This window comes from Crocodylus siamensis, chromosome 6 (assembly GCF_052110815.1).
Source record: "Crocodylus siamensis isolate JL-2025a chromosome 6, ASM5211081v1, whole genome shotgun sequence".
Lineage (NCBI taxonomy): Eukaryota > Metazoa > Chordata > Crocodylia > Crocodylidae > Crocodylus > Crocodylus siamensis.
Genome location: NC_143400.1, coordinates 19,202,747 through 19,230,699, shown reverse-complemented (window position 1 = coordinate 19,230,699; position 27,953 = coordinate 19,202,747). Strand labels below are relative to the sequence as shown.

Here is a 27,953-nt window from a genome sequence, read left to right as displayed (position 1 = left end):
AGTTATTTTTCCTCATTATGGATGGGAAACAAGAAAAATATAGCCTAATATAGCATGCCCCAGCATGGAGAATACAGCATGCCCCATGCAGAGAGGATATATGGGGCAAATGGGAGGTGTGTGATACAGTCAGACAGGAACAGATGTTTTTATACCACCCGAAGCAAGTGTTTTGGGTCTAAAGATGGAGCTTTGGGGGTGGACAAGGTGAGAGAGTGTCTAGGGGCAGCCCACCAGGGAAGGCGAGGGGTGTCTGAGCAGGAGCGGGCGAGCACCGCGGAGCAGTGTGAGCTGTGCTGGCAGTAAGGTGGCAGTGGCTGTTCCAGCACAGTACGGGTGTGCGCGCATGAGACACCACACGACCGCACGGCGAGAGAGCTGGGGGGGTCCTGTTCCCCTCATGCCATTTCCCTCCATTTTCCCCGCATGCCTTGCCCCCACCCCACACCCCCAGCACTGCGCGAGCCCCTGCTCCATCATGGCTGCCTGAGGTGTGGGTGCTGCCACACGGGCAGCTCTGTTCACCCCCAGACAGCCTGTAACAAGGGGTCCCTCACCCCTGCCTTGTATAGCTTATTGCCCCAGCCAGGGCCCTGCCAGAGGACTTCCCCTCACCTGTCCCACAGCCCCGCGTCCCGAGCAGAGCGGGTGCTACATGGGGTGGGGTGGGGTGGGCGGGGAGAGGTATTTTCCACAGAGCAGCACTGCAGCAGAGGCATCAGTGAGGCAGTGCTAACATGGCCGCCTGGGTGTGTAGCTCAGGTGTGGAGACCATGGAGGGGCACCCATGGAGCAAGGGGCATGGTGGAGGGGGTATTTTTCAGACAGATGGAGTACGAATGATACTGGGGTATCATGGGCAGGGTATTCTCCAGAGAGTGGTATCACGGGGAGTATGTGGAAAATGAAGGGTACTATGGAAAGCACATTAAATGGTAAATATTATTCAGGTAGGTGTTTCATGGAGGGGGTACTCATGAGGTGCGGGGTCTTGTGAAGGTGGGGGCATTATAAGGGGGTATTAATGGCATGAAGAATATCATGGAGGGGTATTTGTGAGGTGAGGGGCACCCTGGAGGTATCCACCGAGGGGAACTCATTTGGGAACCCGCACAGGGTGGTTGTATGAAGAAGAGGGGCCTTATTAAGCTGGCATCCGACCCAGGGTATTGACGAGATGAGGCAAACGAAGGGGAAAGCTCTCTGGTAGGCTGAGGGCGGGGGCCCCTGCACTGCTGAGACATCTCCCCAGGGAGGGCAGCGCCAGGGGGCAGGGGACAGGGCGTCACACACCAGGTATTGGGTCCACGCCATGCTTGGGCAGGCACTCCCAAGTGAACACGGCCCCATTTTGTTCTTTACCAGGACAGCGGTGGCCCCCACGCCCTGAGAAAGATGTGTACATGCTTTGAGGGGGAAAGGACAGAGCCCATCTGATTGGCACTGCACCAGGGCAGCATGGAGGAGGCGTTTGACATGTCCTTCAGCCCCTTTGCTAAGTACGTTCCTGACAGCCACCACCAAATCCACACAAGTAATTTCTTCTTGCTTTCTTTTAAGGTGTCACTCTTCAATATTGAAGTGGATTTGGCATGTTGGCAGGTAGCTAGATAAGATCGATCGATCAGTCAGGTATGGGATGGAAAGAGAAAGGGAAAAAGAAAGAGTATGTGGGATAGATAAGTAGGTAGATCGATCGAGCGATCAGGTATACAGGATAGATAGGTTGATCAATCAGGTATATGGGATAGGTAGGTTGGTCTATCGATCTATCAGGTATATGGGGTAGGTAGATCGGTCAGTCAATTGATCAGGTATATGATGGGATAAGTAAGTAGATAGAGAGGTGTGTGGAGGGATGGGTAGGAGGGTAAGTACACAGATGAAGGGGTGTGTATGGAGATGGATGGAAGTGTATTTCTGAGGTGAGTAATGGCTAGAGAGATGGGCAGATATGTGTGGACAGATGAATAGATTTATATGGGGATGGAAGGTCAGATCAATAAGATGCTTATAGGAAGGGATATATCTCCCTTTCTACGCCTCATCCTCTCTCTCTCTCTGCTCCTTTGTCCCTCTGCCTGTCTCCATAGTGAAACAGCTCCAAAAGAAGGGAAAATGTTAACCAAAAAAAAAAAGTTCTTCAGCCTTTTAGTGACAAGTGTTTCCACCAGGTGGCAAAGATGAGTTGGATCAGTAGAGGCTGCTCATGACCAGGTGGTACATTTAAACATGATCCTACCTGGCAGTGCTAAAAGCTACCTTTCATTCCATATTGCCAACTCTCATGACTTTTATCATGAGTCCCATCGTGTTTTGTGCTTTCCTTCAATGCCTCAGCTCCTGGACTCTTGTGATGACACAAGAAACTTCATTTTCTTTCTCTTAAACAAATATGTTTCTAGGCTACTGGTTTCCACAACCAGGAAAAACAATTAGCATCCTAAATGCAGGAGTACAAATAATAATCATCCACAGAAGCCTTAAAAATGGGTTAATTGCTGCACTGTTGTTTTTTTTTTAATCTCATGGGGTTTTTTTAACCTATCTTGTGATTTTTGGGGGTGGGCCTGACTCAGACTACTTTTGATGCATCAGGTGGGCAACTCCGCCTGTTACATGAGGGTTTTTTTAAATCATCTCCCTGTAAATTTCCAGCAGAAATTAATTTAATAATATGCAGTTAGGCACAGTCCTACTAAGCAACATTTTTGTTCGTACTCCTACCTAAAAGCGAGTTGCATAAGGCAGATCTGAACTGTGATTCACTGTTAGTAGCTACAAGCATGCTATTTCTCTCCCCGAGCCTGGCTTTTAATGTGTGATATAAGCTCTCTTCTGAGCTAAAGCAGATGCCCCTTTGCCTATGACAATGCAATGTAAGCAGGTATTTGGCTAACAATAAGCAATGTGAAAGTAGGCTGAGAAGCCAGAGTCAGGTTCAAATTCCACCATCTTCACTTGGCAGGAAGCAGGGGAGAGATCTTTTGAGGCGTGCATGGAGGCACTTGAGTTTTCTGCAGATCTGACCCTCTTTTCCCCTCTTCCACTCTAGCTGGTGGGCAATGTTGCCCCCCTTTCCTCCTCCAGCAGTGGAAGAAAACCACAGGAACTAAACCACGTTTGTGCAGTGCGTGGATATCACATTTGCCTCTTCACGGGAACAACCTTTAAAACAAGCCAAGAAAAAAACCAGAACAACAACACAATACAAGCTTCTTTTTTGTTTTTTCTGTTTTCCCCTCTGTCGTGAAAACCCCCTTGGTTTAATCATTTAGTGTTATTAAATTGAACAAGCCCATCAAATAATTGAAGCTCCAGAGAAAGCAAAGGCAATAGCATTAACAAGCCTGTACTTTTGTGCTGGAGAATGGTAGGGAAATATTGTCGTTGTGCTAACCTGCAGATCTGGCTTGAAAGTTTATTGAATGCCTGCTTCTTGCTTCAACAGCTTTTATTTTTTCCCCCCAGTAGTGGGAGGTTCGTAAATGTGAAGGCCGACAGAGCAGATCTCATCTGGTCTCCTGTAAAATGTAGGCTTGAATAATGTTTCCATTTCCATTCAAAGGAGAAGAAACTTTGCTAAGTGCCTGATGGTTTCATAGATTTCACAGACATTTGGACCTAGAAGGGACCCCAGAGGATCATTGAGTTCAGCCCCCTGCCCCAAGGGCAGGAAGTCAGCAGGAATCATAGGATGCCAGCAAGATAAGCATCTAAATGTGTTTTAAGGGCCTTCAGAGTGGGTGCTTGAATCGCCTTAGGTGGCAGTCTGTTCCAGACCTTGGGGGCCTGGACAGTGAAGAAGTTCTTTCTTATGCCCAGCCTGAAACAGTCACAGTGGAGTTTGTGACCGTTCTATCTTGTCATCCCTTGGGGGCTCTGGTGAACAGTCATTCCCCCAGATCCTGATGAGCACCACTGATAAACTTATAGGTGGCCACCAGATCACCCCTGAGCCTGCGCTTTTCTAGGCTGAATAGCCCCATTGCTCTCAGCCTCTCATCATAAGGTCTGTTTTCCTGACCTCTGATCACATGCATGGCTCTCCTCTGCACTCTCTTAAGCTTCTCCACATCCTTTTTGAATTGTGGAGCCCAAAACTGGATGCAGTACTCCAGTTGCAGCCTCACCAAGGCCAAGTACCATGGGAGAATGACGTCCCAGGATTTGCTTGAGAAGCATCTATGGATGCAAGCCACTGTTTTGGTCGCTTTACTAGCTGCAGCATCACACTGAAGGCTCATGTTCATCTTGTGGTCAACCATGACCCCCAAGTCCCTTTCATCTGTAGTGCTAACCAGCGTAGCATTGCTGCGCCTGTAAGCATGGTGCCGTTTTTTTCCCAAGGTGGAGAACCTTGCATTTTTTGGAGTTGAACTGTCAGGTTCTCATCCACCTATTCCATGAGTTCATCCAGATCTGCCTGGATCACCCTCCTATCCTCAGGTGTGGATCCTTTACCCCAGGTATGTGACTGAGCTCTCCTCTAGGCTGCTAATCATTCTGGGGTTCCAAAGCAGCTGGATGTGTTGCTAACGACTTCACTGCTTGTTAGCTACAGAAGCTGGCCTGTCTTTGCCATCCTAGCTAAAAAGGGTAGCGGCAAATGTTTTCTAGCCTCGTATCAGCCCTTTGGTTCCTGTTATAGGCATTTGTAGTAAAACAGGGTAGGAATGGACCTCAAGAGGATCCATCTATCTACCTATCTAATCACTTTGAACCACAATTAGTAATCCAAGCAATCCGCTTTCAACCCTAGATGATTTAACAGGACAGGATTGCCTTTCTGGTCTATACTTCCCCCTCATTAAAATGCAGTTCCTTCTCCCCACAGGCAGTCCAGGCTAGTGAGCAGGTGCAAGCCTGATCCAGCAGCTGCAGGCCAAAGGCACCCCTACAACCCCAAGGAGCAGCTGTGGGACTGGCTCTACCAGACGTTGAGGTAGCCAGTGGTGCGGGCTCCAGAGGGGATGCGCCTTGCTCAGTTCCCGGCATCTCTCACCCAGTTACATAACCCTTATTATGCATGCACCTCACTGGGATGCAGAGCTGCAGGGGCGGATGCTAACAATAGCTGCGTGCAGAGGAGCTGCTGGGTTCCATGTGGGGGCTTTGTTTTTTTTTTCTCTCCCCAAGTTCAATTCCAGCTTTCCACTAACTGGCTCCAATTGCAAGGCCCGTATCCAAGCATACTGCTAGGGGGGCAAAATTGTGTGCTCTAGACTTGGCTTCTCCCATCCCAGCCCTGCCAGTGCTCTGGCAAGTCATTTCAAGGGGCTTCCTAAATCCAGCCCCCCATATACACAGTCACAGAGACCCCCCCCCCAAAAAAAAAATTCCCCCAGTGAGGCACCCCAGCTACAGCATCCTCCCCTAATGAAAAGTAGCAGAGAGGTGGGCACTACCCTATTGTCCCTGCATCTGTGGTCCCTTCTCCCTTGTTTCTTGGGACCAGTCTCAGTCTCCAATGCTGTTGCTTGGCAAATAACAAGACCCAGGTGAATTGGCAGTATCAAGCCAGCCCCAGGCAAGAGCTGTTATGCTAGGTGCTGTACAAAAGACAGCTCCTTCTTTGAAAGGCTGGAGCAGGCAATCTCATAGACCCTCAGTGTTGCAGGGTGGATTTGAGATTCCTTCCAGCTCTCACAGGCTCTTTTATTGCCAGGTCCTGGATACACATTGCCTCAGCCCAATGAAATCCCAGGCCCACCTCGTCCTGGCCTGGACCATCTCCTCATGACCCCTGGCCAAGCTATCTATTGATTGTATGCTGCCACTGCACAACAAATAGGTCTGCTTTTTTTCCAGCTGCAGCATCGTTAGCCTAATAGCCTACAGCCTATGCAAATCAGCATGCAAAGGGATGGGGTTTGGAAACTTTGGAAGGAGCTGGGGGGCAGGGAGGGGGTAAGAGGTTGATACCAAGCTTTAAGGAGTCATTTTTATCCAAACACTGCTGGGTTTTTGATTTCCCTCATGACTAATGGACACATTTTGCTCTGAATCACTAACAAATGTCCTTTGAGGAACCACTAAAAAGGCATATTTATCTTTCAGCCCCCCCAGGAGAAAAGAGGACAGAGAACCCACCCCACTGCTGGTAGGTTTCTACCCAGACCAGGAGGGGTTGGGTTTAATTTATTTAATTGCTGGTTCTTCTCATCACAGTGTGACCTCAGTGGGGTCACATCTTTGCCAACCTCGTTCCCCCACCATTTGTGGCACTGTCTGAATGGGGCATCCTGGTTGCCTTGATCAAGATTTGCATGGCAGGGGACCAGATAAACATGACTACAGTTTCCCAATCCATCCCTGGGCCCTTTCTCCCCTCAACAGGATTGCTTTTCTCCTTCAAAACAGGTGCTTTCACAGCATGAGTCTGTCTAGGTGTCCCCACCATAGGTGGAAGCCACTACTGGCTGGTGCATAAGCCCCTGAGCTACGAGTGCTCTCTCTAAATCAGGCAGCTTGCTCCACAGCCCTCCTCACCCACTCACCCGTTGCCTCGGTAGCTGTGCTGCCAGGATGCTAGGCGTAGGTTTTCTTCCCAAATGCCTGTCCCCATGGCACAGCTCTGCCCTTTCCCTACATCCTCTCAAAGGCCATTCCACTTGGGATTAAGTTGTAGCCCTTACACATGGGGGAGAGATGTACTACACAAACAGCAGCTGACCCCTGCTTCATATCAGGACCCATGCTGTGCCCCCTCTGCCCGAGGTCGGGGCACCTTCCCTGGTTGAAAGCACAGACATCGAGATGACCTTAACCCCCTGGTGTGCTTTCTTTCAATGCAGCCACCAGGTCCTAGATGTCATCCCACCACACAGCTCATCAGGAATGGTGCAAAAGAGGTCCTGAGCCAAGCTGCTAAACATCTTTGAGGAATTGGTTTTAATTAATTGTCAGCTCCCAGCCTAATGGGTTCACTTAGTGATTTTTGGCCATTTCCTTCTAGGCACTGGAACCAGGGGGAAGGATGGAGAGGTGGGATCTTTGCTTTCAGCTCAGCCCTTGCCTGAGTGCCATCAGAGACCTGGGCCCTGTGGTTGATGAGGCCCCTGCTTTATGGAAGGCAAAAACTGCTACATGCCATGCCAGTCTCAGCCGAGGGAACCCCCTTCCAGAGACTAAATTTGGCCTTTGACCCTGAGCAGAAGAGCCACAACCTCTCACCAGGACTCTGTGGGTTTCTTAAGTCCTGACAAGAGCTTCTCCCCCTAGGAGAAAACCAGCCAAGTCCCAAATCCTAGAGACACTGGCAGTGTTGACCCCTCTCCAACAATGCCTGAAGGGGAGGGTAAAATTCTCTCTTTTTAACCAAAAAGAGATGTTGTCACTTTCTCAATCCTGTCTCTTATCCCAGATTCCTCTTTGCTTCCACCTAGCAGCATTTGTGAAACCCCCAAGGGCTTGGCTGCTTCTTGCTTGGTTTCTCATGCCACCCTGGAGCTGCGTCAAGGGGTGCAGGGGCATATCCCCCACTCTGACTCTCTATCTCTTCCTTCAGGTGTCCGGCTTTGCTGCCTGCAGCACCAACATGCTGACAGATGTGCTCCCATGCCCACCGCTGTGCCTCTCACAGGAACTTCCTTCGCCCCATGAGCTGTGCAGGCGGAGACGGGGCCGGGGGAAGTGCAGGAGAGTGGAGACCAGCAGTGTGACCTCAGTTTGTTCTCACCTGGCAGAGCTGAAGCAAAGGCAGAGCAGTATTGATGAGTACGGAGGTGACCTCACTCCTTTCTTGGGCAGAGGTTTAGGCACTGCACCAGGCCGCACACATATGGGAGCCCAGGGGACACTGTAAAGCCCCACACAGTATTTAGGTTATTAGATGGGGTTGCACCTTCTCCCTGCAGATTGAAATCAAAAACCCAAAACGGGACTCCTGCCTCCTTGACCATTTTTTATATATTTAAAAAACAGTTGAGTCTGCTTTTCTCTTTTGCACCTGATACACCACAGCGCTCCAGCTGGGGTGCCCAAAATCAGGCATAATGTTCTCAGCCCACCTATCCATGCCCCAAATCAGGCATGATATTCCCAGCCTGCCTATCCCATGTTATGCTGTGTCCTGTGCATGTCCTCAATGCCCCACAGGCTGAAGAAGCTGACATGGGGAGGCTACATGTCCCACACTGCCTTGGAGGGTCAGGACAGCACTGCCAAGATCCCTGGAGACTCATTCACTCACAAGGCCACACCAACAGCTTCGTGGCTTGGCAATGTGGACCTGCTCTTTGGTGGCTGGAGCAAGCAGGTGAGCGGGATGTCACTTATCCCAGAGCAATTCCCTAAATTTATTCTGGAGTCAGAGGAGGCATATGGCCAGCTGCTGGGCTCCAGGGGAACAAGGGCTGTGGCCATTCCAGGTGGCTACCTCTATGTGGTAAAGACACTGGGAGTAGACGCACGACACATATCCTGGGTTAACTTTCTCCAGAGTAAATCCCATTCTGTCTTCATCCCCTCTTTCTCTTCTGGGGAAAGTGCCCAGCAAGTGTCTGGGGCTGTGCTGTGATAAATGTGAGCTATTTGGGTATTGACACGAGCTATTCTGGGATAAATGTACCATGTATTCAGGGGAGCCACTAACTCTCTCTATCCTGCACCCTTGCAGCTCAGCTACCCAGGATGGAGCCCAGGTGTGGGAGACAGTGCGGGAGACTCCTATGAGCCGGCTCCCATGGATGAGCCCCTGCTGCCGGCACCGTGCCGCTCGCTGGAGACCTGCTGGGGCTTTGGACAGTGCCCATAAGAGTGACCCAGGCCATGGGACCACATTCCTCATCCTTCCCACAGCAAGTGCTGGGGCCTGGAGCACACCTGCACAGTGTTTCCATGGCAATGGAGCGGGAGTCCGTGTTTCTCCTCCACTTCCCCCCACGCGTGAGGAGGTGTGTTTTCACCTGGTGCTTGCAAGCAGGGGGTGACACCGATTTAGCCCCAGGGCTTGGGTTGGGGGCGTTCACCTCCTCCAGGCAGCCGCGGGTGGGTCAATCCCCTCCCCCTGTCCCCAGACTCCAAAGCAGAGGGGTCCCCTCAGGAGCTGGATATTTGTGTGTGTGTGAACGATCCCCATTCCACCTCATAGGACCAAGCCCCCCGCACATGCCCAAGAAGAGAGAGGAGAGACCCGCGCATGCTGCCGTCCCACATGCTGGTTCCGTCAGGATGGGTCATCGCTCTCTCCCACCCCAGTGAAGAAGCCTGGCTGGGGACTTCGTTAGCAGCTCCGCTCCCCCTTGGCTGGAGTTGTAATGTGGCCCTAGGAAAAGCAGCCCCCCAAATCCTGGGACATTGCAACTCCCCTTTATTATTATAAGCAATTAAATTTGGGGGCTATTTCCTTGCAATTGATTATTTCCCTGCGCCCCTGCTCTGGACCCCCAGCTGCCACGGTGTAAACCCCCCACCCAGGGCTAGATGCACCCCCTTCTTGCACTGCACTCCCTGATCCAAGGCTGGATGCACCCCTTCCTTGCACTACAGAGGTGGATGCACTCCCCCCTTACGTTGCACTCCGCCCCCCCCGCCCTTGCACGCATTCGCCCCGCCCCGGCCGTGCGCGCTGAGCTCAGACGCACCGGGGCTGTCACCGAGCGGTCCCGGCGGAGCTGCAGCCGGAGCATGGCGGCCGGCGGCGGCGGCGGCGGCGGCGGCGGCGACGACGGCCCTCGCAGCCCGGCCCCGGCAGGTACGGCCAGCTCCAGCGCCGAGCTTCGCTAGGGGAACCAGCCCCTCCAGCATGGGGACGGGATCTGGGGCCCCCGCTCTGTCCTGCCCCACCCCCATGCTGCAGAGGGGTGGGAGTAGCTGGGGGGTGGGGGTGTTGTGGGGCCAGGGTGGGTGGGGGTGATGGAGTGGGCTGCAGCACAGAGTTCTGCTGGGGGGCCCATGGCCCCAGCACAGAGGTCTGCCAGGGGCACCAGCCCCCCGCTAGCATGCAGCTCTGCCAGGGGATGATGGGGTGGGCACCAGCACGGAGCTTCATCAGAGGGACCAGCTCCCCCCAGGTGCAGAGCTCCACCAGGGGACAGGTGCCCCTGCTCTTCCGTGCCCCTGCTCATCCATGGTGTAGAGGGATGGGGTAAGGAGGGGCTGGGTATAGTTGTGGGGTGGGGGGACTGGGGGTGTCATGGGGCCAGGGTGGGTGAGGGTTATGGGGTGGGCCCCAGCACACAGCTTTGTCATGGAGACCAGCACCCTTGCTCTTCCGTGGCCCCTGTATGCTGTAGAGGTGTGGAAGGTAGGGATGGAGTAAGGGTGGCTCAGTGTAGTTGTGGGGCAATGGGGCTGGGAGGTGTTGTGGAGCCCTGCCATGCACTTTCCGTGCTGCAGGGTGGGGGGTAGTGGGGGGATAAAGGGGGGCAGGTGTGATGGGGTGAGCCCCAGTGTTGTGGAGCTCTACCGGGGCACTGACACACCCCCTTCCCTCCATGCAACCCTCCCCCTTGCTGCAGGGTGGCAGAGAGATGGGATAAGGTGGGGGCTGGGTGTTGTTGGGGGGCAGGGAGCCTTGGGCTGTGAGTCTGGGGTGGGGGGCCAGGGGCTTGTTGGAGAGCAAGGGCAGTAGCGGTGTGCAGTGAGGTGCGTTGGGGGCAGGGATAGGGGGGCCCTAGGCTGTGGGGTGCAGGAGGGTTCTGGATAGAGTGTGAGAGAGCAGAGCTGGGGGCCTGGATCCCTGGTTTCTCTCTGGCTTTGGAGGAGGCGGGAGGCTGGTGAACTAGAGAGGGGGAGGGGGCTGGGCGCCCGGACGCCTGGGTTCTTGGCTGTGGCTTGTCCCCTTATCTCAGGCACTGAAGAAGGGGAAGCGAGTGGGGAAGTGACTCAAGGGCTCAGAAACCAGGGAGCACCCAAAAGCCCCACTCAACTCCTGGAGCTGGGGTGGGATCCAGGCTTCTAGCCCCGCCCCCCTTCCTTCCCAGCTCTGAGATGGGACCCCCACACCAGGATGGTGGGAGGGTTGTGCTGTTCAACCCCAGAAATGGCTGCATCTCATGTGATATGAGCAGGGCCGGGCTGCTGGGAGAGGCAGGGGGCTCTGGCGGCAAAGGGGGGTGGCACTGCCTGTCTAATTTCCTGTCGTCCCAGGTCTGATCCCGTCCCCCATGCACTGTGGTCTGAGCCCTGTGGGCCTCCAGCTATAACAAAGCCAGACGCCCGGCCTTAACAATGAGTAACAAGGAAACCACGGAGGTCTCGGGTGAGTCGGGAGAATACCCAGGCATCCAGGCTCCCTCCGCCCGAACACTTGCGACCATAGAGCCTGCTTCTCTTCCAGGCTCAGGGGGGAACCCAGGCGTCTGGGCTCTATATCATCAGGCCCCTCAGACTCGGGAGGGAACCTGGGTGTCTGGGTTCTATACCTCCAGGCCCCGCTCCAAGCCAAGGAAAGAACCTAGGTGTCCAGGCTCCCTGCCCCCCCCCCCCTTCCTCCTCTCCATGCCAGGCTGGAACCCAGGCGTGTGGGCCTGACCCCCTGCCCCCTCCCCCTGCCTTTCCCTTGTAGAGAAGAACCACCATGTGAAGGTTTTCTTGCCCAAAAAGCTGGTGGAGTGTCTGCCCAAGTGCCCGGCCCTGCCCAAGGAGCGGCTGCGCTGGAACACCAATGAGGTAGGCGGCCCTCATCCTGGGGGATCCATGGAGGAGCAGTGCTGGGGTCCTCCTGACTCCAGCACCCCTGATTCAGGGGGACACCAGCTGGCTGATGCAGGGGGCTATCTACACTGGGGGCCCTGATGCAGCAGTAGTGGCTGGCTGGGGCGGAGAGAGACCCTGATCCTGGCTGCCTGGGGGGCTTCCCCCACCCAACAGAGGCTGTTGGGGGTCCTGATCCTTTTATACCCCCTCTGCCCCCCAAGGAAATCGCCTCTTATCTCATCACCTTCGAGAAGCATGAGGAGTGGCTGTCGGGTTCCCCCAAAACCAGGTAGGGGCTCCAGATCCCCCCCCTCCAACCAGATAGGGGTGGCAGCCCCCTCCCTGACCAGGTAGGGGTGCCAGACCCTCCCACAACCATGTAGGAGTGCCCAACCCGTCCTCCCATTGTGTTCTCCCAAGACCATGTAGGGGTGCTGGACCCCCCTATTCTGGAGGTGTCCTAGAGGCAAAGGGGAGAGCTAGTGTTGTCCTGAGGCTCCACGCCCCACACCGGCACTGATGAGGTTAAGTGTGAGGGCAGGGGCTATCTGAATCGGGGGGGGGGGGGTCTTAGGTTCCCTAGAGGGGGCTGGGGGTTTGTGGGGGGTCTCAGAGAGGACTTTGGGGACTGTGGTCATCCCACGAAGATCTTGGGGGCCCATGGGGATCACAGGGGGGTCCCAGGGAGGTCTTGAAGGCCTGTGGTGGGGTCCCAGGGAGTCACAGAGGGGTCTTGTGGGGGCCCTATGGGGGTCCCAGGGAGGTCTCTGGGGGGCTATGGGGATCCAGTTAGGGCAGGGAGGGGTTCACTGACCCCCCCCCCCCACTCCCACCCTGTGCTCTCAGGCCACAGAATGGGTCGCTGATCCTGTACAACCGGAAGAAGGTGAAGTACCGCAAGGACGGCTACTGCTGGAAGAAGCGCCGTGATGGCAAGACCACGCGCGAGGACCACATGAAGCTCAAGGTCCAGGGCATGGAGGTGTGGACCCCCTCTGCAGCAGGGCAGGGCAGGTCAGGGGGGTTGGAGAGGGGCGGTGGTCCCCAACCTGCAGCTCCTCACAGCTCCTCCATTTCCCCACAGTGCCTGTATGGTTGCTACGTCCACTCCTCCATCGTCCCCACATTCCACCGCCGCTGCTACTGGCTGCTCCAGGTATGGACAGGATAGCAAGTGGAGGGTCTGGCTGGGAGGGAACCCAGGCATCCAGGGGTCCTAGACCCCACTGCACTAACCCCCCAGTGACCACTCCCTTTTCTAAGCTAGGAGAGAACCCAGGTGTCCGGGCTCCCAGCCCCCCTGCACTATCATCTCTAGACTCAGCCAGGCATGGGGGAAGGAACCCAGATGCCCAGGCTCCCAGCCTGCCTGCGCTACCCCATCCAGACCCAGCCAGGCACGGGGGAGAGAACCCATGCATCCGGACCCCTCCAGTCCCGAGTCCTGTCCCAGAGCTGGGGTAGAACCCAGGTGTCTCTGCCTCTCTAGCCCCTGTGCCCAAGCTGGGAGGTGCTGCCCCCCCCACCCCGCGGGTGCAGAGAATGCTGGCGTCTCAGGGCACAGTGCTGACTCAGGCGTCTGCGTACCTGCAGAACCCGGACATCGTGCTGGTGCACTACCTGAACGTGCCGGCGCTGGAGGACTGTGCTAAGCTGTGTGGGCCCATCCTCTGCTCCATCAACAGTGACCGCAAGGAGTGGCTCAAGTGGTCCAAGGATGAGCTTGTCAGCCAGCTCAAGCCCATGTGTAAGGCAGGGTCCAACAGGGAGTGCTGGGGAGTTGGAGGGGGCACAGGGGGTCCAGCAGGGGAGACTGGGGGGTGGGAGGCGGCATGGGGAGGCAGCTGGGAGTGTTGGTGGTGTTCAGGGGGCATTGCGGGTGGGAGGGCCCATGGGGGGTTCCAGATGGGAGCATTGTGCGGGGGCAGGGGGCATGGGGGAGGTCTAGTAGAGGGTGCTGGGGGCCAGGAGGCAGTGTGGGGGTCCATTAGGGGGCATTGTGGAGGGGTAGGGGGCGTGAAGGCAGTCCAGTAGGAGGCATTGGGTGCTGCTAGGGGGGATCAGTAGGGGATGGTGTGGGTGTCCAGCATGGCGTGTGAGAGGGTATGTAGTATCCAGCCACTGCTGGGCTGGGAGTGTGTGGAGGGGAGGACCCACAGCGGAATTGGGGAGCAACGGGCTGTGTGGGTGTGGAGGGGGGCCCCAAGGGCAGCAGGGGGAGCTGGGTGTCTCAGTCTCTGCCCCCCATATCCCTCCCAGTTCACGGGATCAAGTGGACGTGCAGTGGCGCTAATGGGACCACGGAGTTCTCCATTGAGCAGCTGGTGCAGCAGGTCCTGGAGAGCCACCAGGCCAAGCCCCCGCCTCGTACCCACGCCTGCCTCTGTAGCGCTGGCCTGGGTCAGTGCAGCGCCTCGGGCTCCCCTGCCCCTCAGCGGCCCCCCGGAGAGCCCAGGCATCTGGTCTCCACTCTCCTAGACCCCCGGCTCCCCCCACAGAACCGAAGCATCCAGACTCCCAGCCCCCATAAGCCCCCACTCCCCTCCCTAGGGAGAGTGCCAGGTGCTCCCTCCCTCCTAGAGCTGGCAAAGAACCCAGGTGTCTGGGCTCTGTCTCACCCTGGTGGCCAAGCTGAGTCACTGCAGCCATCTGCTTCCCCTTCCCTTTATGGGAGGGGTCCCTTGGGGTTATTACAGGGGGCTGCAGCTGCATGTGTGCCCCCCCATGCCAGCCCCACAGGCAGCACCAGGCACATGCTCCTTTTTATAGGTGGGGTCCCTTGGGGTTATTATGGGGTGGTGTATTTGTACTTTCCTTGATGCCAGCATCTCCATCCCCCACAGGCAACCCTGGGCACGTGCCCCACAAGTGCGGCAGCACCAAGCACCGCATCATCTCCCCGAAGCTGGACCCCCGCCCAGGGCCCTACCCAGCCCTGACCGAGGTGCAGAACATCACAGAGCCTGAGCCCCCCCGTCGTGACCCCAAGCCCCCTCGCCCACCCCCCACCGATCCCCCGCCTGAGCTGCCCACGCCCCTGCCGCCCACCAGCTTGCCTGTGCTAGTCATGGCCAGCCTGGAGAAGCCCCCACCACCCGTACCCGCCCCAGCTCCAGCCCCATTGGCCTTGACCCCCAGCCAGCACCTGGTGGCGGGGGGTGGTGAGGCACGGGGGTTGCTCCCTGGTGCCGACGCAGCAATGGAGACGGGTGAGCCAGCGCCCGCCTTTGACCCCGACTGCTTCCTCAACTGCCCAGCACGGGGGCAGACCTACGGCTGCCAGCCCCCACCCGAGCCGCCTGTGGGAGGCAACCGCTTCTTCATCCAGGACGATGGGCAGCCACCAGGCGAGAGGGGGCTCCCGCCTGTGGCCCCTGGGCCAGACAAGCCCCCCGGTGGGCTGCAGGAGGAGCTGTACGCACTCATGCGCCCGGGCACTGCCCCTCCCTTTGGCCTGGCTTTTGACAGCCTCATCTCCGAGCTGCTGACGGATGAGGGGGCCCCCCCCGGCGAGCCACCCCCAGCCACCGGGCCCTGCAGCCCCGAGCCCGGGGACGCCTCCCGGCCTGACCCGCTGGTCACCATCACTGACTTCTCTCCGGAATGGTCGTACCCTGAGGTGGGTGGAGGGCCCTGAAATCCGCCCTGTCCTGGGAGGTGCGGGGGGGCTGGGGTATCATATGCAAGTGGGGGCTGCTGTATAGGCATGATACCCCCAATACCCCCTGCCAGGGTATCTGGGGTACTGGAGTGGGTATGGGGGACACTTTGCTAGAGGGTATGTGGAGGATGGGGGTATGAGTGGGATTTGGGATGGGGTGTATGAAGGAGAATTTGGGGTATTGGAGAGGTGTGTGGCGTACCAAGGGTGGGTATAGGGGACCCATTGCTGGGGGGGTTTGGGGTACAGTGGGCCATGAGGGGAATTGGGTGGGGGGTGTCTGGGGTACCAGGAGTGGGTGTGGGGATGTATTGCTGGGGGGATTTGGGGTTCAGGTGGTTTATTAAGGGGATTTGGGGTGGGGGTATATGAGGCGGATTGGGGTGGGGGGGTGTCTGGGGTACCAGGGATGGGACCCATTGCTGGGAGGTCTTTGGGGTATGGGGGGTGTGAGGGGGTATTTGGGGTACAGGAGGTGAGTGTGAGGGGTGTCTGGGGTCCCAGGGGTGGGTGCAGGGGACTAATTTCTGGGGGTTTGGGTTATGGGGGTGTGAGGGGGTAGTTGGGGTGGAAGGTATTAGGGTACAAGGGTAGCATGGGGGATCCCTGGCATCTCATGGGGGGTTGTGGGGGCCCTGGGGGATCTTTGGGGCACATGGGGGCTGAGTACGCAGGGGTGGGGGGTTTGAGGGGCTCCTGGGGGAACTGGGGGGGTCCCAGGGTCCCACCCTCCCCTCTTCCTCTCACCCCCACTTCCTGTCCCCAGGGTGGGGTGAAGGTGCTGATCACGGGGCCCTGGACCGAGGGTGGCGATGCCTACAGCTGTCTTTTCGACCAGGTGGTTGTGCCAGCCGCACTTATCCAGCCCGGGGTCCTGCGCTGCTACTGCCCCGGTATGGGGAGGAGGGGTGCCGGGCATGGGCCTGATTCGGCTGGGGATCAATGTAGCGCCGTTCCACCTGGCTCGTGGGGTGCCTCCAGGGTGGGGGGTCTCTGATCCGGAGGACCCCAACCCAGGGATAGGGATGTGAGGAAGGTGCTGTCCCTGACTCGCCCTGCACCCCGCACCCCACCAGCCCATGAGGCTGGGCTGGTGGCACTGCAGGTGGCTTGTGACGCCCGGCCTGCGTCCACATCGGTCCTGTTTGAATACCGTGCCCGCAACTTCCTGGCGCTTCCCAGCACCCAGGTGGACTGGCTGTCCCTGGATGGTGAGTGCTGGGGGGCAGTATTGGGTGAGTGCTGGGGGGCGGGTAGTGGGCTAGCGAACCCAGGTGTCTGGGCCTGGCACGTGGGTGCTAGGCCAGGAATAGCAGTAAGAAGACACTGCCCCCCCTCGAGTTTTTTCCAACCAGTTGGTGTCACCGCTGCCCATGATGAGTGCCGTGGTATTAAGGGGGGTCCCCCTGTCCCACCACCCCCAGCCCCAAAGCAAGCTGCAAGGGGGGGCTGTTATACCAAACCTTTGGTGCCACCCCAGAGCCAGCTGCATCAGGGGTCTAGTCCTGTTACACCCCCCCAGTGCCCCCCCCAGAAGTGGCTGCCTCTTGGCCCCAGAGAGGGGGTCTTTGTATCCCCAGCCCCCTGGGGCCCTCCTCTACACATGCCCTGGTGTGGGTCCCCAGGACTCCTGGGTCCTATGACTGCCTAGAGAGGGGAGGTGTGTAGGGATTTCCTGGGGTGATGCAAGCATCTTCATTGCATGGCAGAGCACCTGGGGGCTTTTCCAGGCATCTGGGGCCCCCAGGCCTTTCCCAGGGCAGGAGGAGAACCCAGGAGTCCAGACTTCTGGGGTGAGAAGAGACATAGGTGTCCACCCCATAGGCGTGTGAGTGCACATGTCCCGGACGCCTGAGTTCTGTGTCCGTGTCTGTGTGTATGTGAGCGAGCTCATTATAGGCCAACCCTCCCAGGCCCAAGGGGGATGGGGCTGGGGCTGTGCCTGCCTCCCCCCCCACCGTCTATTTTGGTCTGTGTCCGGCTGTCCCGGTTGTCCCTGGAAAGGGGGGGAGGCGGGACAGTGGGGACCCCCGCCCCCAGCTATGGCCCCTCCCCCTTGCACATGCTGGGGGCCTGCCTGCAGCGAGCCAGGCAGACTAGGGGACCCAGGCATCCGGGGCAGCTGTGTGCCCCCCCTTCCCCCAGCATGTGGTAGGGGGAGCACCCCCCATTTGAAGGCACTTGTAGGAGCACGGCACTGGTCTTGGGGTCCCTCGGATTCACGGCGATGGGTAAGAGGGGACAGGGTGTGGCTAGAGTGACCCTCCGGGGGACACGAAGAGGGACCATGGGGCTGTGGGGGATGGAACCCAGGCAGCTGGGCTCCCAGACCCCCCAGATCCCACTTCCCCCCTGCAAGAGAACCCAGGCATCCAGGCTCCCCCCAGCTCTCTCTGCCCCTAGAGACCCCAGGCATCCTGGCTCTCAGCCTCCCTGCTCTTACCCTCCAGACCCACAGAGAACCCAGATATCCTGGCCCCTGACCCCCACTCTCAGCACCCAGACCCATGGAGACCCCAGGTGTTCAGGCCCCCAGCCCCATCCCAGTCTCACTTCCCAGATCCCACTCTTCCCCAAGAGAACCCAAGTGTCCAGGTCCCCCAAGGCAGGGTACACTGGTGGGGGTGGGGGCAGGGGGGGCTGGTACTAATCTCCCCTTAAGGCTGATTAGCTGCTAGCCTGAAATGAGGCTAATCTGGGGAGGGGGTGGGGCGGACACCTGGGTTCTCTAGAGAGGAGGGGCCTGGGGTGAGAGCAGGGGGGCTGGGGGCCTGGACGCCTGGGTTCTTACGGCAGGAGGTGGGGGTGAGATCAGGCAGACTGTTGAGAGCACCGGACGCCTGGGTTCCTTCCCTGCTCTAGCAAAGGGGTAAATCTGGTGGGGGGTGAAAATCCAGATGCCTGGGTCCCCTGGGATCCTCCTAACCCTTCCACCCCTTCTTTCTCCCCACCCCAGACAACCAGTTCCGCATGTCCATCCTGGAGCGCCTGGAGCAGATGGAGAAGCGCATGGCAGAGATGACAGCTGCGCAGCCCCCGGCCCCCTGTGGGCCCCCCACTGATGCCACCCTGGGCCAGGTGAGATCTCCCGGCCAGGTGAGACCCCCCTCTCTGCTCTGGGAGGGGACAGCAGTGTTAAAACAGAGAGCTCCAACGCCTGGGTTCTCTAGGATTGGGATGGGGGGGGCTGGGAGCCCAGGACACCTGGGTTCCTCCCCTGCTCCCTCCCTGCCCCCCCTTGACGTCATGGACCCCTTCAGCCTTTATCTCATTGCTATTTCGGGCCCCCCCACCTTGGTTAATTTTAGCCCCACGAAGGGCGCCAGGGCTCGGGTGTCGGGTCTGGCACAGGCCTGGCGCTATTTTTGGTTGGTGGGAGCGGGGGTCGGGGAGGCAGGGGAGGCATTTTCCGAGCCGCCACGCCAGGAAAGACACAGATTCTTTCCACAATGACGGTGGGGGCGGAGGGTACAAGGGGGCATCTTATCCGGTGTCGAAATGTCGGTGTCTCTGGGGCGGAGCTGGGTATAACAGCACTCTGTGCTGGCTCTGGGGTGGGCACCAGGAGCCGGGTGTAACACCCTCCCTACCCCCCGCAGGCACCAGCAGACTCCTTTGAGGCACGCATCGTGGCTCTGTGTGAGCAGATGATGGCTGGGTCATGCTGGCTGCGCTCTGAGACCCTGGTCCATGACGTGAGCTTCCGGGGCATGACCCTGCTGCACCTGGCGGCTGCGCAGGGCTATGCCCGCCTCATCCAGACCCTCATCCGCTGGCGGTGAGGCCCGGAGGTGGCTGAGGCTGGGGTGGGACATGGCTAATGTAGGTGTACTGAGACCCCCGTTCTCCTTTCCCTTGCAGGAACCTCAGCGCTGAGAGCCTGGACCTGGAGCAGGAAGTGGATCCGCTCAACGTTGACCATTTCTCCTGCACCCCCCTGGTCAGTCTGGGGGGCCCTGGGCTGGATTGGGGTGGGGGGCAGGCACAGATGCAGCTGAGTCTGGGATGGGGCCAGGAGGGACAGCGCCCCCTACTGCTCCATCCTGCCTGAGCTCCATTAGAGGTGGGGCTGGGTATATAACAGGGACACCTCACTGGGTATTGAGATGGAGCCATTTCTGGGGTGGGGTCACAGTTGGGTGTAACAGGGACCCCTCTCTGGGCGCTGAGACACAGCCACCTGTGGGTTGAGACTTGCCCAAAGCTGGATAGACCAGTCTCCAACCCCAGTACACCCCTGTCACCCCGTGCCCCCCTCCAGATGTGGGCCTGTGCGCTGGGGCACCTGGACGCAGCACTGCTGCTGTACCACTGGAACCAGCAGGCACTGGCCATCCCCGACTCATTGGGCCGCCTGCCGCTGGCTGTGGCACGCTCCCGGGGCCACGTGGCCTTGGCCACACGCCTGGAGGACCTGCAGCGTGCTGAGGCTGAGCCCCCTGGCCCCCTCAACGCTGGCCTTGGCAAGGCCTGGCCCCCCCTGCGCATTGCCTCGCCATTCTCTGCCAGCCCTGACACCGGTATGAGGGCGGCGGGGTGGGAGGGGCGGTCAGGGAGGCCTGGGAGTTTGATGGGGTGGGGGTGGGCTGGGGCCTGGATGCCTGGGTTGTCTCTGGGGGACTGTGGGGATGGGGTGTCCAGGCCAGGTCTGGGGAACGTGCCCCCTACTGAACCCTTCTCACCCCCACAGGGCTGAGTGGGGCCAGCAGTGCGTCATCACCCTCGGAGCGCTCAGAGGCGTCACTGTCGCTCACCTCAGCTTACTCCAGTGGCTCCGGTGCCCGTGACTCGCTGCCTGCCAGCCCTGAGGCTGAGGTCGGGGCGGGGGGGGGGGCCATGGACGTGTGCCCACCCCCTGGGGGTGCCTGGTACCTGCCCGAGCCCCCCAGTCCACCTGGCACCCCTTCACCCTCCTTCTTCATGGACTATGAGGTGGAGAGCGGTGCTGCGGCTGCCCCTGGCCTGCTGGGCTATGGCGAGAACGCTGAGAATGAGGACTTCCTGCCACCCACTGATGTCCTCCAGGTGAACCCATGGGGCCCAGACATCCAGCCCGTCCCCATCTTCAGTTCTGGCCCACCGGGCCCCATTCCCCTACAACACCTGGGAGAGAACCCAGGCATCCAGGCTCCTGGCTTCCCTGGCTGTAACATACTAGACATACTCCTCCCACTGCCCCCCTACAGCTGGGAGGAGAGAACCAAAGTGTCCAGTGGTGGGAACCCAGGCGTTAAAGAACCCAGGTGTCTGGGCTCCCAGCAACCTCTGCTTTACCCCATCAGACCCCTGGCCTAGGGCTGGGGCAGACCCCCAGTGCATGGGGGCACCTGATGGGGTGGAAAGGGAACCCAGGCATACTGCCTCCCCCAGGTGGACATGGTGACGCTGGCACGGCAGATCATCGAGGCAACGCCTGAGCACATCAAGCAGGAGGAGTTTGGGGTGGGCGAGGGGCCACGGCGGGATCGGGGGGCCATGGGCGGCCTGGGCGGCGCCATGGCCTGGCTGGCCTCCTACCTGGACAGTGTGGACCAGCTGCCTGGCCTCATCCCTCACCGGTACAGCCCATCCTAGGGGGCCGGGCCCGATCCTGGGGCACAGGGGGCAGGGGCCCTGATCCTGGGGCAGTTGTGAGGCGGCAGGGCCCTGATCCTGGGTAACTGGGTGGCCAGGGCCCCAATCCTGGGGACAGACGGGTGGAGGCCCCGATTCTGGGGCTACAAGAGGGTTGGGACCCTGATCCTGGGGGGGCAGGGTGGGGACCAGGGGCCCTGATCCTGGGGCAGTTGGGAGGGACCAGGGCCCCAATCCTGGAGGCACTGGTTGGGGGGTGGGGAGTGGGGCAGGGTGAATGAAGCAGAATCTGCAATCCAGGCCTGGTCCTGGGGGCAGTACCTGAGCCTTCCCTTTCCCCCAGCAGGCGTGAGGGGGGGTCCCCATCACGGCGGGGCTGCCTGAGCCCCCTGCAACCAGGCGAACCCGGTCCCGAGCGTCGGGCGGCACCGCCCACAGCGGCCGGCTGGGCTGAGTTCCTTAATGCCTCTGCCAATGGGCGAATGGAGAGCGCCTTTGCCGGTCTCACCCTGTCCGACCCTGAGCAGCGCGAGCTCTACGAGGCTGCCCGTGTCATCCAGACTGCCTTCCGGCGCTACAAGGTGGGTGGAGGGGTAGGAGACCACCCTGGGCCCGGGACCCCCCAGCAGCTCCCTGATCCCCTGAGTTCCCCCGCAGGGCCGGCGCCTCAAGGAGCAGCAGGAGATGGCAGCTGCCGTGATCCAGCGTTGCTACCGCAAGTACAAACAGGTATTGGCCCAGATGCCGGGGTCCTTCTTTTGCCAGGATGCCTGGGTCCCCCAGAATTGGGGCCCACCCTGCGCTGCCCCCTCAATGAGCCAAGCATGTCTGGGCTCAGCACCACCCTCCCCCCCCCGCATGCTGCTAACCCTGCTCTTGTCTCTGTCCCGCAAGCTGACATGGATTGCACTTAAGGTACCAGGTGGGGGGTGCACACAGGGGGCCTGGATGCCTGGGTTCTCTGGAAGGGGAGGGGTCTGGGGGGTGAGAGCAGGGGGACCCGGATGCCTGGGTTTTCTCCCTGCTCTGGGAGGGAGATGGGGCCCAGTAGGTTATATTAAGGGAGAGGTTTCAAAGCCCTGGATGCCTGGGCTCTCTTGTGTGGCGCTCTGGATGCCTGGGTCCCCTTCTGTGTGTGACATCTGGGTTCCCTCCTGTATGTGAGCAGGGAGCTCAGGTCCCCTGCTGCATCTGAGGACCTAGCGTGGCACTGGATGCCTGGGTTCCCCCACGTGTGAAGGAGGGCAGCGGGGTGCCCGGATGCCTGGGTCCTCACCGCTGTCCCCCACCCCCGCAGTACGCGCTGTACAAGAAGATGACACAGGCAGCCATCCTCATCCAGAGCAAGTTCCGCAGTTACTGGGAGCAGAAGAAGTTCCAGCAGAGCCGGCGTGCGGCTGTGCTCATTCAGCAGTGTTACCGCAGCTACCGTGCTGATGCGCCCGCCCGGCCCCCACGCCTCCGGTACTGCCACCTTGGGGATGGGTACCTGGTTCTATCTGGATTTGGGGGTGGGAGCCTGGACACCCAGATTCTGTCTGGTTCTGGGGAGTGGGAGCAGGGGGTTGGGCTGGGGGGCCTGGATGCCTGGGTTGTAGTGGATCTGGGGGGTGGGAGCAGGGTGCCTGGGAACCTGGACACCTGGATTTTATGTGGATCTTGGGGGTGAGAGCCTGGACCCCTGGGCTCTGTGGTTCGGGGGGGGGGGAGCAGGGGGCCCAGACGCCTGGGTTCTACCTAGGTCTGGGGTTGAGAGCAGGGAGCTGAGACACCTGGAGTCCCTCCCTATTGTGGGAGGTTTTGCGGGGGGGCGTCAGGGTTCTCACTCAGCTCTGGGAGGGGTGTGGAGCTGGGGATCCGGACACCTGGGTTCTCTAGGAGGGAAGGGGGCTGGGGGGGAAATCGGGGGGCACTGGAAGCTTGGGCACCTGGGTTCCTTCCCTGCTTCACGCTCACTCGGCCCCCCTTCAGGGGCCCGTTCCTGACGAAGAAGCAGGATCAGGCTGCCCGCAAGATCATGCGGTTCCTGCGGCGCTGCCGACACAGGTACGGGTCAGACCCATGGGGGGGCAGGGTCTGTGGGGGGTCTGCCCCCCTAATCTCCTCTCTGTCCCCCAGGATGAAGGAGCTCAAGCAGAGCCAGGAGCTGGAGGGAGCTCAGAAGCGGGGTCTGGCCACTTAGGACCACCCCCCTGGCCTGGAGGCCTGTGGCAGGAACCCAGGCATCCGGGGGACCCAGGCGTCTGGGGCCCCCACATTCAACAATGGAGTCTTAACATGGTGGGGGGCAGCCAGGCCACAAGGTGGGGAGGGGGCACAAATCCTGCCTGGGGTGTGGGGGGAGATTTATGCCTTATCTTTTGTGCCAAGTTACCCCAGTCCTGCCCCCCCAACCCAGCAGGCCTGGATTGCCTATGCATGGGTTCTTTGGGTGGGGGTCCCTCCTGAGGCTGGGGGGATCCTCCCCACACACTGATCTTAAAGAGGCAGTCACCCTCCCCCCTTAAAGAGATGCTGCCCCCCCCACGGGCCTTTTTAAAGGGCCACCCCCCCCAACCTGCACTTTGGGAGGAGGCCATTGGCCGTGCCCCTCCTTCCCCACCAGGCCTTTGTGTATATACTGGGGGAGGGCATGAAGACAGAGAGCCCCCCGCCCCGTGTACATAGGTGTAATATATGCCCGGGTATTTAATGAGCAGCTTCATGAGCCCGTCAGGCAGCGGCGGGGGGCGGGGGCGCGGGGGAAGGGAGATGCATGCCGTACAGCTCCCTCCGCCCGACCCCCTCATCCGTCTTCCCCCCTCCCCCCCCGCATGGGTTTGTTTGTACAAATTTCCATTAAAAAACAAGGAGGGAAAAAACTTCTGTCCCAGACACCTAGGTTCTCTATGTATTGGGGAGGGCGTGGGGGGGCCGCCGGGTTCAGGGCCCGGCTGGGTGAGAACCACGTGGCAGCGCCTGGGCGGCGCCATCTTGCCCCCGCACACTTCCAGTCAGCGGCTTCTGGCGTCTAGGGTCCGGAAGCACGGGTCCCTGCCGGAAGCCGGTGTAACCAAGATGGTGACGACCGGGTTCCGGGGGGCCTCCTGGGCTGGAGGCGGTGAAGGGTTAATGTGAAGGGTCAGGGCTCGGGCTCGGTGTGGCTCCGAGGGTAGTGCGAATGGCCAGGTCAGGGGTTATCCTGAGGGGAAAACAAAACTCCAGTCAGGGGTCAGCCCCTCCCTCACAAATAGGGTTTCCGTGGTAACGGTGGTTCTGCAGGCCCAGGCTGACTCGGCCCATGGTGGGGGGGCTGGTGATGGCCTGGCCCTGCCCAGCAACCCAGTCCAGATGCCTGGGCTGTATTTGGATTTGGGGTGGGGGCTGGGCACCTGGACGCCTGGGGAAAGCAGGGATCTGGGAGGTGGGATCCCTTCAGGGAAACCCACAGCCTCTTTTTTTCTGGGTTTGTTTTTAAATGAAAACTAAGTGAAAAAAGAAGCATGAAAGCATCTATAGATGTAGAGTGGCCTTCAGGGTGGGTGGGCAGTGGCAGCTGTGGGTTGTGAGGGGCACCCCAGGATGTGGCTGGCACTGAGCCCCCCTGGCCTCCCTGGCACAGCGTTCCTGCGGGGTGAGGGCAGCTGCTCCACTTCATCCTGGCTCTCTGCGCAGCTCGGCTCAGGGGCTTGAGAGAGGGGAGATGCCTTTGGGGACTCCATGGGACACATGGGACCCAGGCGCCTGGGGCTCATGCACACACTGTCTAGACTCTGCCCCCAGACCCTGACACCCACCCCAGCAGGGAACTCCATCCTCCCCAGCCCTGGCACCCACCCCAGACCCAGATGCCTTTCCATGCTTGGCACCCCAGTCCAACCAGCCCCAGATGTGGCACAGTTTCAGTCCCTTGTTATGCCTAGCCATGACACTGCACCGCAGAGCCAGCAGCACCATCCACTTTCCCTTTGCATCTCTAGCTGCATCATCAGAGTGGGCCAGCAGCACCAAGAGTACGTAGCAGCATCAGGCTGAGGCCATGGACTGAAGGAGGTGGGGCCGCCGTCTTGGAGGAGAACACGGGGCAGCCAATGTGGGAGGAGCTGCAAGAGATGGGGGGGGATATTCGGGCAGATGTGGACGGTCCAGGACCCTCAGACAGCATGTGGGATGAGACCCATTGCAGGTGGTAGGAGAGCGCCAGGGGCTGGGACAGGCGGGGGCTGAGCTGCGGGTGGTGCTGGGTATAACAGGGTTGCCCCCTCAAACGAAGGGGTCCGGGCCCTCTGCTTTCCTCCACTTGTTGTTTATGTGTTGTGGCCAGAGCCAGTGTCACGGTGTGGTTCATCATCAGCGCAAACAGCTTCAATATGGCCAGTGTCCCTGAATCAGACTGGGGTAGAGCAGGGGTAAGAGGAGTCAGCAAGTACAGCGCGAGCATCTCCCTCCCCACTCCCAGACACCTGGGTTCCTCAAGCCGGGGGCTGTAAGGGCCCCCAGGGGCACATCCAGCCAACCCCCCTGCCTGAGGCAGCAGGATCAGCCCTGTGCAGCCCAGACACCCCCATCCCTTAACCACTTCCTACAGTTGCTGGCACCCCTACAGGACTCTGGCTACCACGTTGTGCTGCTGCCGGGGGCTGGAGACTCTGCAGAGAGCCCAGGCCTGGGCCATGCCCCTGTTGCAGGGGGAGGGGAGCCTTCTAGGCTGAGCAGGGGGCAAATCCCTGACCCTGAGCGGGGGCAGGACCCTGTACCCAGGACCTTGCGGGGCTGGTCCCAGAAGGAACATTGGCTCAGCCTGGGCTGCAGCAGCACCCAGCACCTCTGGGGAAGTTCACACCTTCTTGAGTATGGAGCAGCAAGTTGGGGGCAGCAAGCAGAGCCCGGGCACCGTGACACCCAGGTCACCCCCTGCCAGCAAGTATCCACAATATTTTTGAACATGGACAATGATACGTCTCTTGCAGGGAAGTGCTGGTTGTCTCATGGTTGCCGTGGACTGTAGCCTGTGCTGGGGAAAGACAGGATGAGTACTATCCACATGGACCTGGCCAGAGAACCCAGGCTTCTGGGCTCCCAACCCCACCTGCTCTCACCCCCCAGCCTCCCATCCCAGGCACCCTGCCACCCCCAGCCCCACCCCCCAGTTCCCCTTGCTCCCTGCCTGGATCCCTGGCTTCTGTCCCCCAGTCTTGGAGGATATAGGGGCTCGGTGATTAGAGTGTGGGTGGGGGGAGGGACTGGGAGCCTGGACACCTGGGTTCTCTGCCTGTCCTGTGGGGACCATGGGCTGTTTCCTGCCCAGGTAGCAGAGATGTGTCTGTGGTCAGCGCTTCTAGGCCCGGGCAGACAACAGCTCCGGAAGGAGTGGGCAGCAGTGGCTGGAGGGAGGATGAGGACTGAGCTGTCAGTGTCCTGCGGGCTGGCAGTGCCCCCCACAGCCCTGCCAGTGCCCCACAGCTCCTAGCCCTGCTGGTGCCCTTCACTCCCGACCCACAGCCCATACCCCCTAAGCCCTGCTGGACTCCCTTGCTCCTGACCTATAACCCCTGTTCCCCCAGCACCCCTCGCTCCCCCAGAGCCAGCCACCTCTCTGTACTGGGCAGAGACACCCTGGACCCCCAGCCCCTGACACCTACCCCAGAAGCAGCTGCCTGCGACTCCCCACCCACCCCAAACCCCTTGTTCTCTGCCCCAGCAGTGTTGAGGAGCTACTGTGAACATGGCCTGGGAGCTGAACTGTGCGTGGACAAAGCTGGTGAGACGTGCGGGGGTGGCCCTGTTCTACCTGGCCCTGATGTTCCTGCTCAGAGCCAGCCCCACTGGGGGGCTGTAACCCCCCCACCTGAACCCTCCCCTCCCTGCAGGTGCCAGCTGCTTGCTCTGTCCCCTGGGCTGGCTGCAGCAGGGGCCCTGGTGCTACTTAGTCTCTGATGCCTCTGGCAGCTGGGAGGGCAGCAGGGCCAGCTGCACCACGCACCTGCTGGTGCCAGAGGACGAAGCTGAGATGGTGGGTGCCAGGAGCTGGGAAAAGGTGGGGGGCTGGGCTGTGCGGCCTCCCTGACCCCTGCCTGGCCCCCCAGAATTTCCTGGCCAGGCACAAACGCTGCGGTGCCTACTACTGGATTGGACTCCGCATCCAGAGCCCAGCTGGAAACTGGAGCTGGGTGGGCAACTGCAGCACCCGGGGTATTAGGTAGGGACATAGAGATGGATTGGGGGCACTGAAGCCATGGGAGCAGTGCATTGTTGGGGCAAGGCAGGACCCCAGCACCCTCCTACCTCCTCCCCCCAGAGCAGACCTGCTTTTTCTGGCTCCCCAGGCTGAGGATGACCCCAGGACCACTGCAGGAGCAGTGCGGGGCCTTCAGGGACAAGCAGAGCATCTACTCTGACCTTTGCCAGACAGTATTGCTGGATCTGGCAGCGTCCTGCCTTGGCCCTGGCCTGACCCGCCCCCCCAGAGCCAGCCGCTTCTTGGCTGTACGAAGTTGTGGGTTCTGGGGGTTCTGTGTTGGCCCTGCCCTGACCGGTGAGCCGGTCGCCCTGTGGCGGGGACTGAGCTGTGCCAGCAAAGCGGTGGAATAAATGCCGAGAGCTCCTCACCCGTGGTCCTGTGTGTGTCTGAGGGGACGGGGGCAGAGGGGGTGAGTTAGTGCAGGGTGGGGGTCCTCCTGGGGGATACTGGTGAGGTACTGGGACACAGGACGGTACTGGGAAACACGGGAGGATACGGAGGGGAGACTGGCCGTCAGCGTTGCCTTGAGAACAAGGCGCAGCGTCCCGTTCTGACCACGCTGCCGTCAAGCGCGGCAGGTGCGCGTTGTAAAAAACCTGGCAGCCATGCTCCTTTCTTCACTGCCATACCGTACCAGCCCTCCAGACGAGCCGTAAAGTGGCGTCGTCGTGAAGCACTTACCCTCACTGCGGTAGAGAACCTCGGTGTCGCAAAAGGACCGGCAAGATGGCGATGTCCGGGGAAGCGGATGGGGGTAGTCAGTTCATGGTGAGGGGGAAACGGGAGAATTCATTTGGTTCCAAATCAGCGCCTCCCACGGTTTCCCTGGTAACGGAAGGCCCAAGCTGCTTAGGC

General features: G+C 59.7%; 2 protein-coding genes across 5 annotated transcripts; both read left to right on the top strand.

Annotated features, from left to right (window-relative positions):
* The first annotated feature begins 1,145 nt into the window (after positions 1-1,145).
* On the top strand, positions 1,146-9,289 carry INCA1 (inhibitor of CDK, cyclin A1 interacting protein 1). Its single transcript, XM_090055829.1, has 7 exons — positions 1,146-1,499; positions 4,838-4,945; positions 6,061-6,103; positions 7,511-7,719; positions 8,101-8,260; positions 8,621-8,897; positions 9,095-9,289. The coding sequence occupies exons 1-6, from the start codon at positions 1,459-1,461 to the stop codon at positions 8,756-8,758; spliced, it is 699 nt and encodes a 232-aa protein (XP_089911955.1). The 5' UTR covers positions 1,146-1,458; the 3' UTR covers positions 8,759-8,897; positions 9,095-9,289.
* A 269-nt stretch (positions 9,290-9,558) lies between these two features.
* Positions 9,559-27,465, top strand: CAMTA2 (calmodulin binding transcription activator 2). 4 transcript variants are annotated; one of them, XM_090055529.1, is made up of 26 exons: positions 9,559-9,697; positions 11,095-11,206; positions 11,513-11,616; positions 11,865-11,932; positions 12,490-12,625; positions 12,728-12,799; positions 13,237-13,390; positions 13,903-14,043; positions 14,487-15,262; positions 16,071-16,197; positions 16,381-16,515; positions 18,261-18,382; positions 18,904-19,082; positions 19,166-19,244; positions 19,566-19,824; positions 19,995-20,329; positions 20,675-20,862; positions 21,222-21,459; positions 21,536-21,607; positions 22,176-22,342; positions 22,850-22,924; positions 22,997-25,043; positions 26,562-26,618; positions 26,728-26,870; positions 26,944-27,056; positions 27,184-27,465. In XM_090055529.1, exons 2-22 carry the CDS (start codon positions 11,176-11,178, stop codon positions 23,058-23,060), a joined length of 3,522 nt encoding a protein of 1,173 aa, XP_089911655.1. In that variant the 5' UTR covers positions 9,559-9,697; positions 11,095-11,175; the 3' UTR covers positions 23,061-25,043; positions 26,562-26,618; positions 26,728-26,870; positions 26,944-27,056; positions 27,184-27,465. The 4 variants fall into 4 exon arrangements, with proteins under 4 accessions (XP_089911655.1, XP_089911654.1, XP_089911656.1 ...); XM_090055528.1 differs by having other exon boundaries at positions 22,997-25,266; positions 25,828-26,618; XM_090055530.1 differs by having other exon boundaries at positions 21,225-21,459; positions 22,997-26,618.
* Positions 27,466-27,953: the final 488 nt, after the last annotated feature.

What these genes read in the sequence shown, in the direction of transcription:
- INCA1 (XM_090055829.1), top strand. Translation starts at nt 1,459, where the DNA reads ATGGAGGAGGCGTTTGACATGTCCTTCAGCCCCTTTGCTAA. An exon ending in AGGCAGAGCAGTATTGATGA is followed by an intron (nt 7,720 to 8,100) that starts GTACGGAGGTGA and finishes AATGCCCCACAG; the next exon opens with GCTGAAGAAGCTGACATGGG. An exon ending in TTGGTGGCTGGAGCAAGCAG is followed by an intron (nt 8,261 to 8,620) that starts GTGAGCGGGATG and finishes GCACCCTTGCAG; the next exon opens with CTCAGCTACCCAGGATGGAG.
- CAMTA2 (XM_090055529.1), top strand. Translation starts at nt 11,176, where the DNA reads ATGAGTAACAAGGAAACCACGGAGGTCTCGG. An exon ending in ATTTCTCCTGCACCCCCCTG is followed by an intron (nt 19,245 to 19,565) that starts GTCAGTCTGGGG and finishes GCCCCCCTCCAG; the next exon opens with ATGTGGGCCTGTGCGCTGGG. An exon ending in CTGCGGCGCTGCCGACACAG is followed by an intron (nt 22,925 to 22,996) that starts GTACGGGTCAGA and finishes TCTGTCCCCCAG; the next exon opens with GATGAAGGAGCTCAAGCAGA.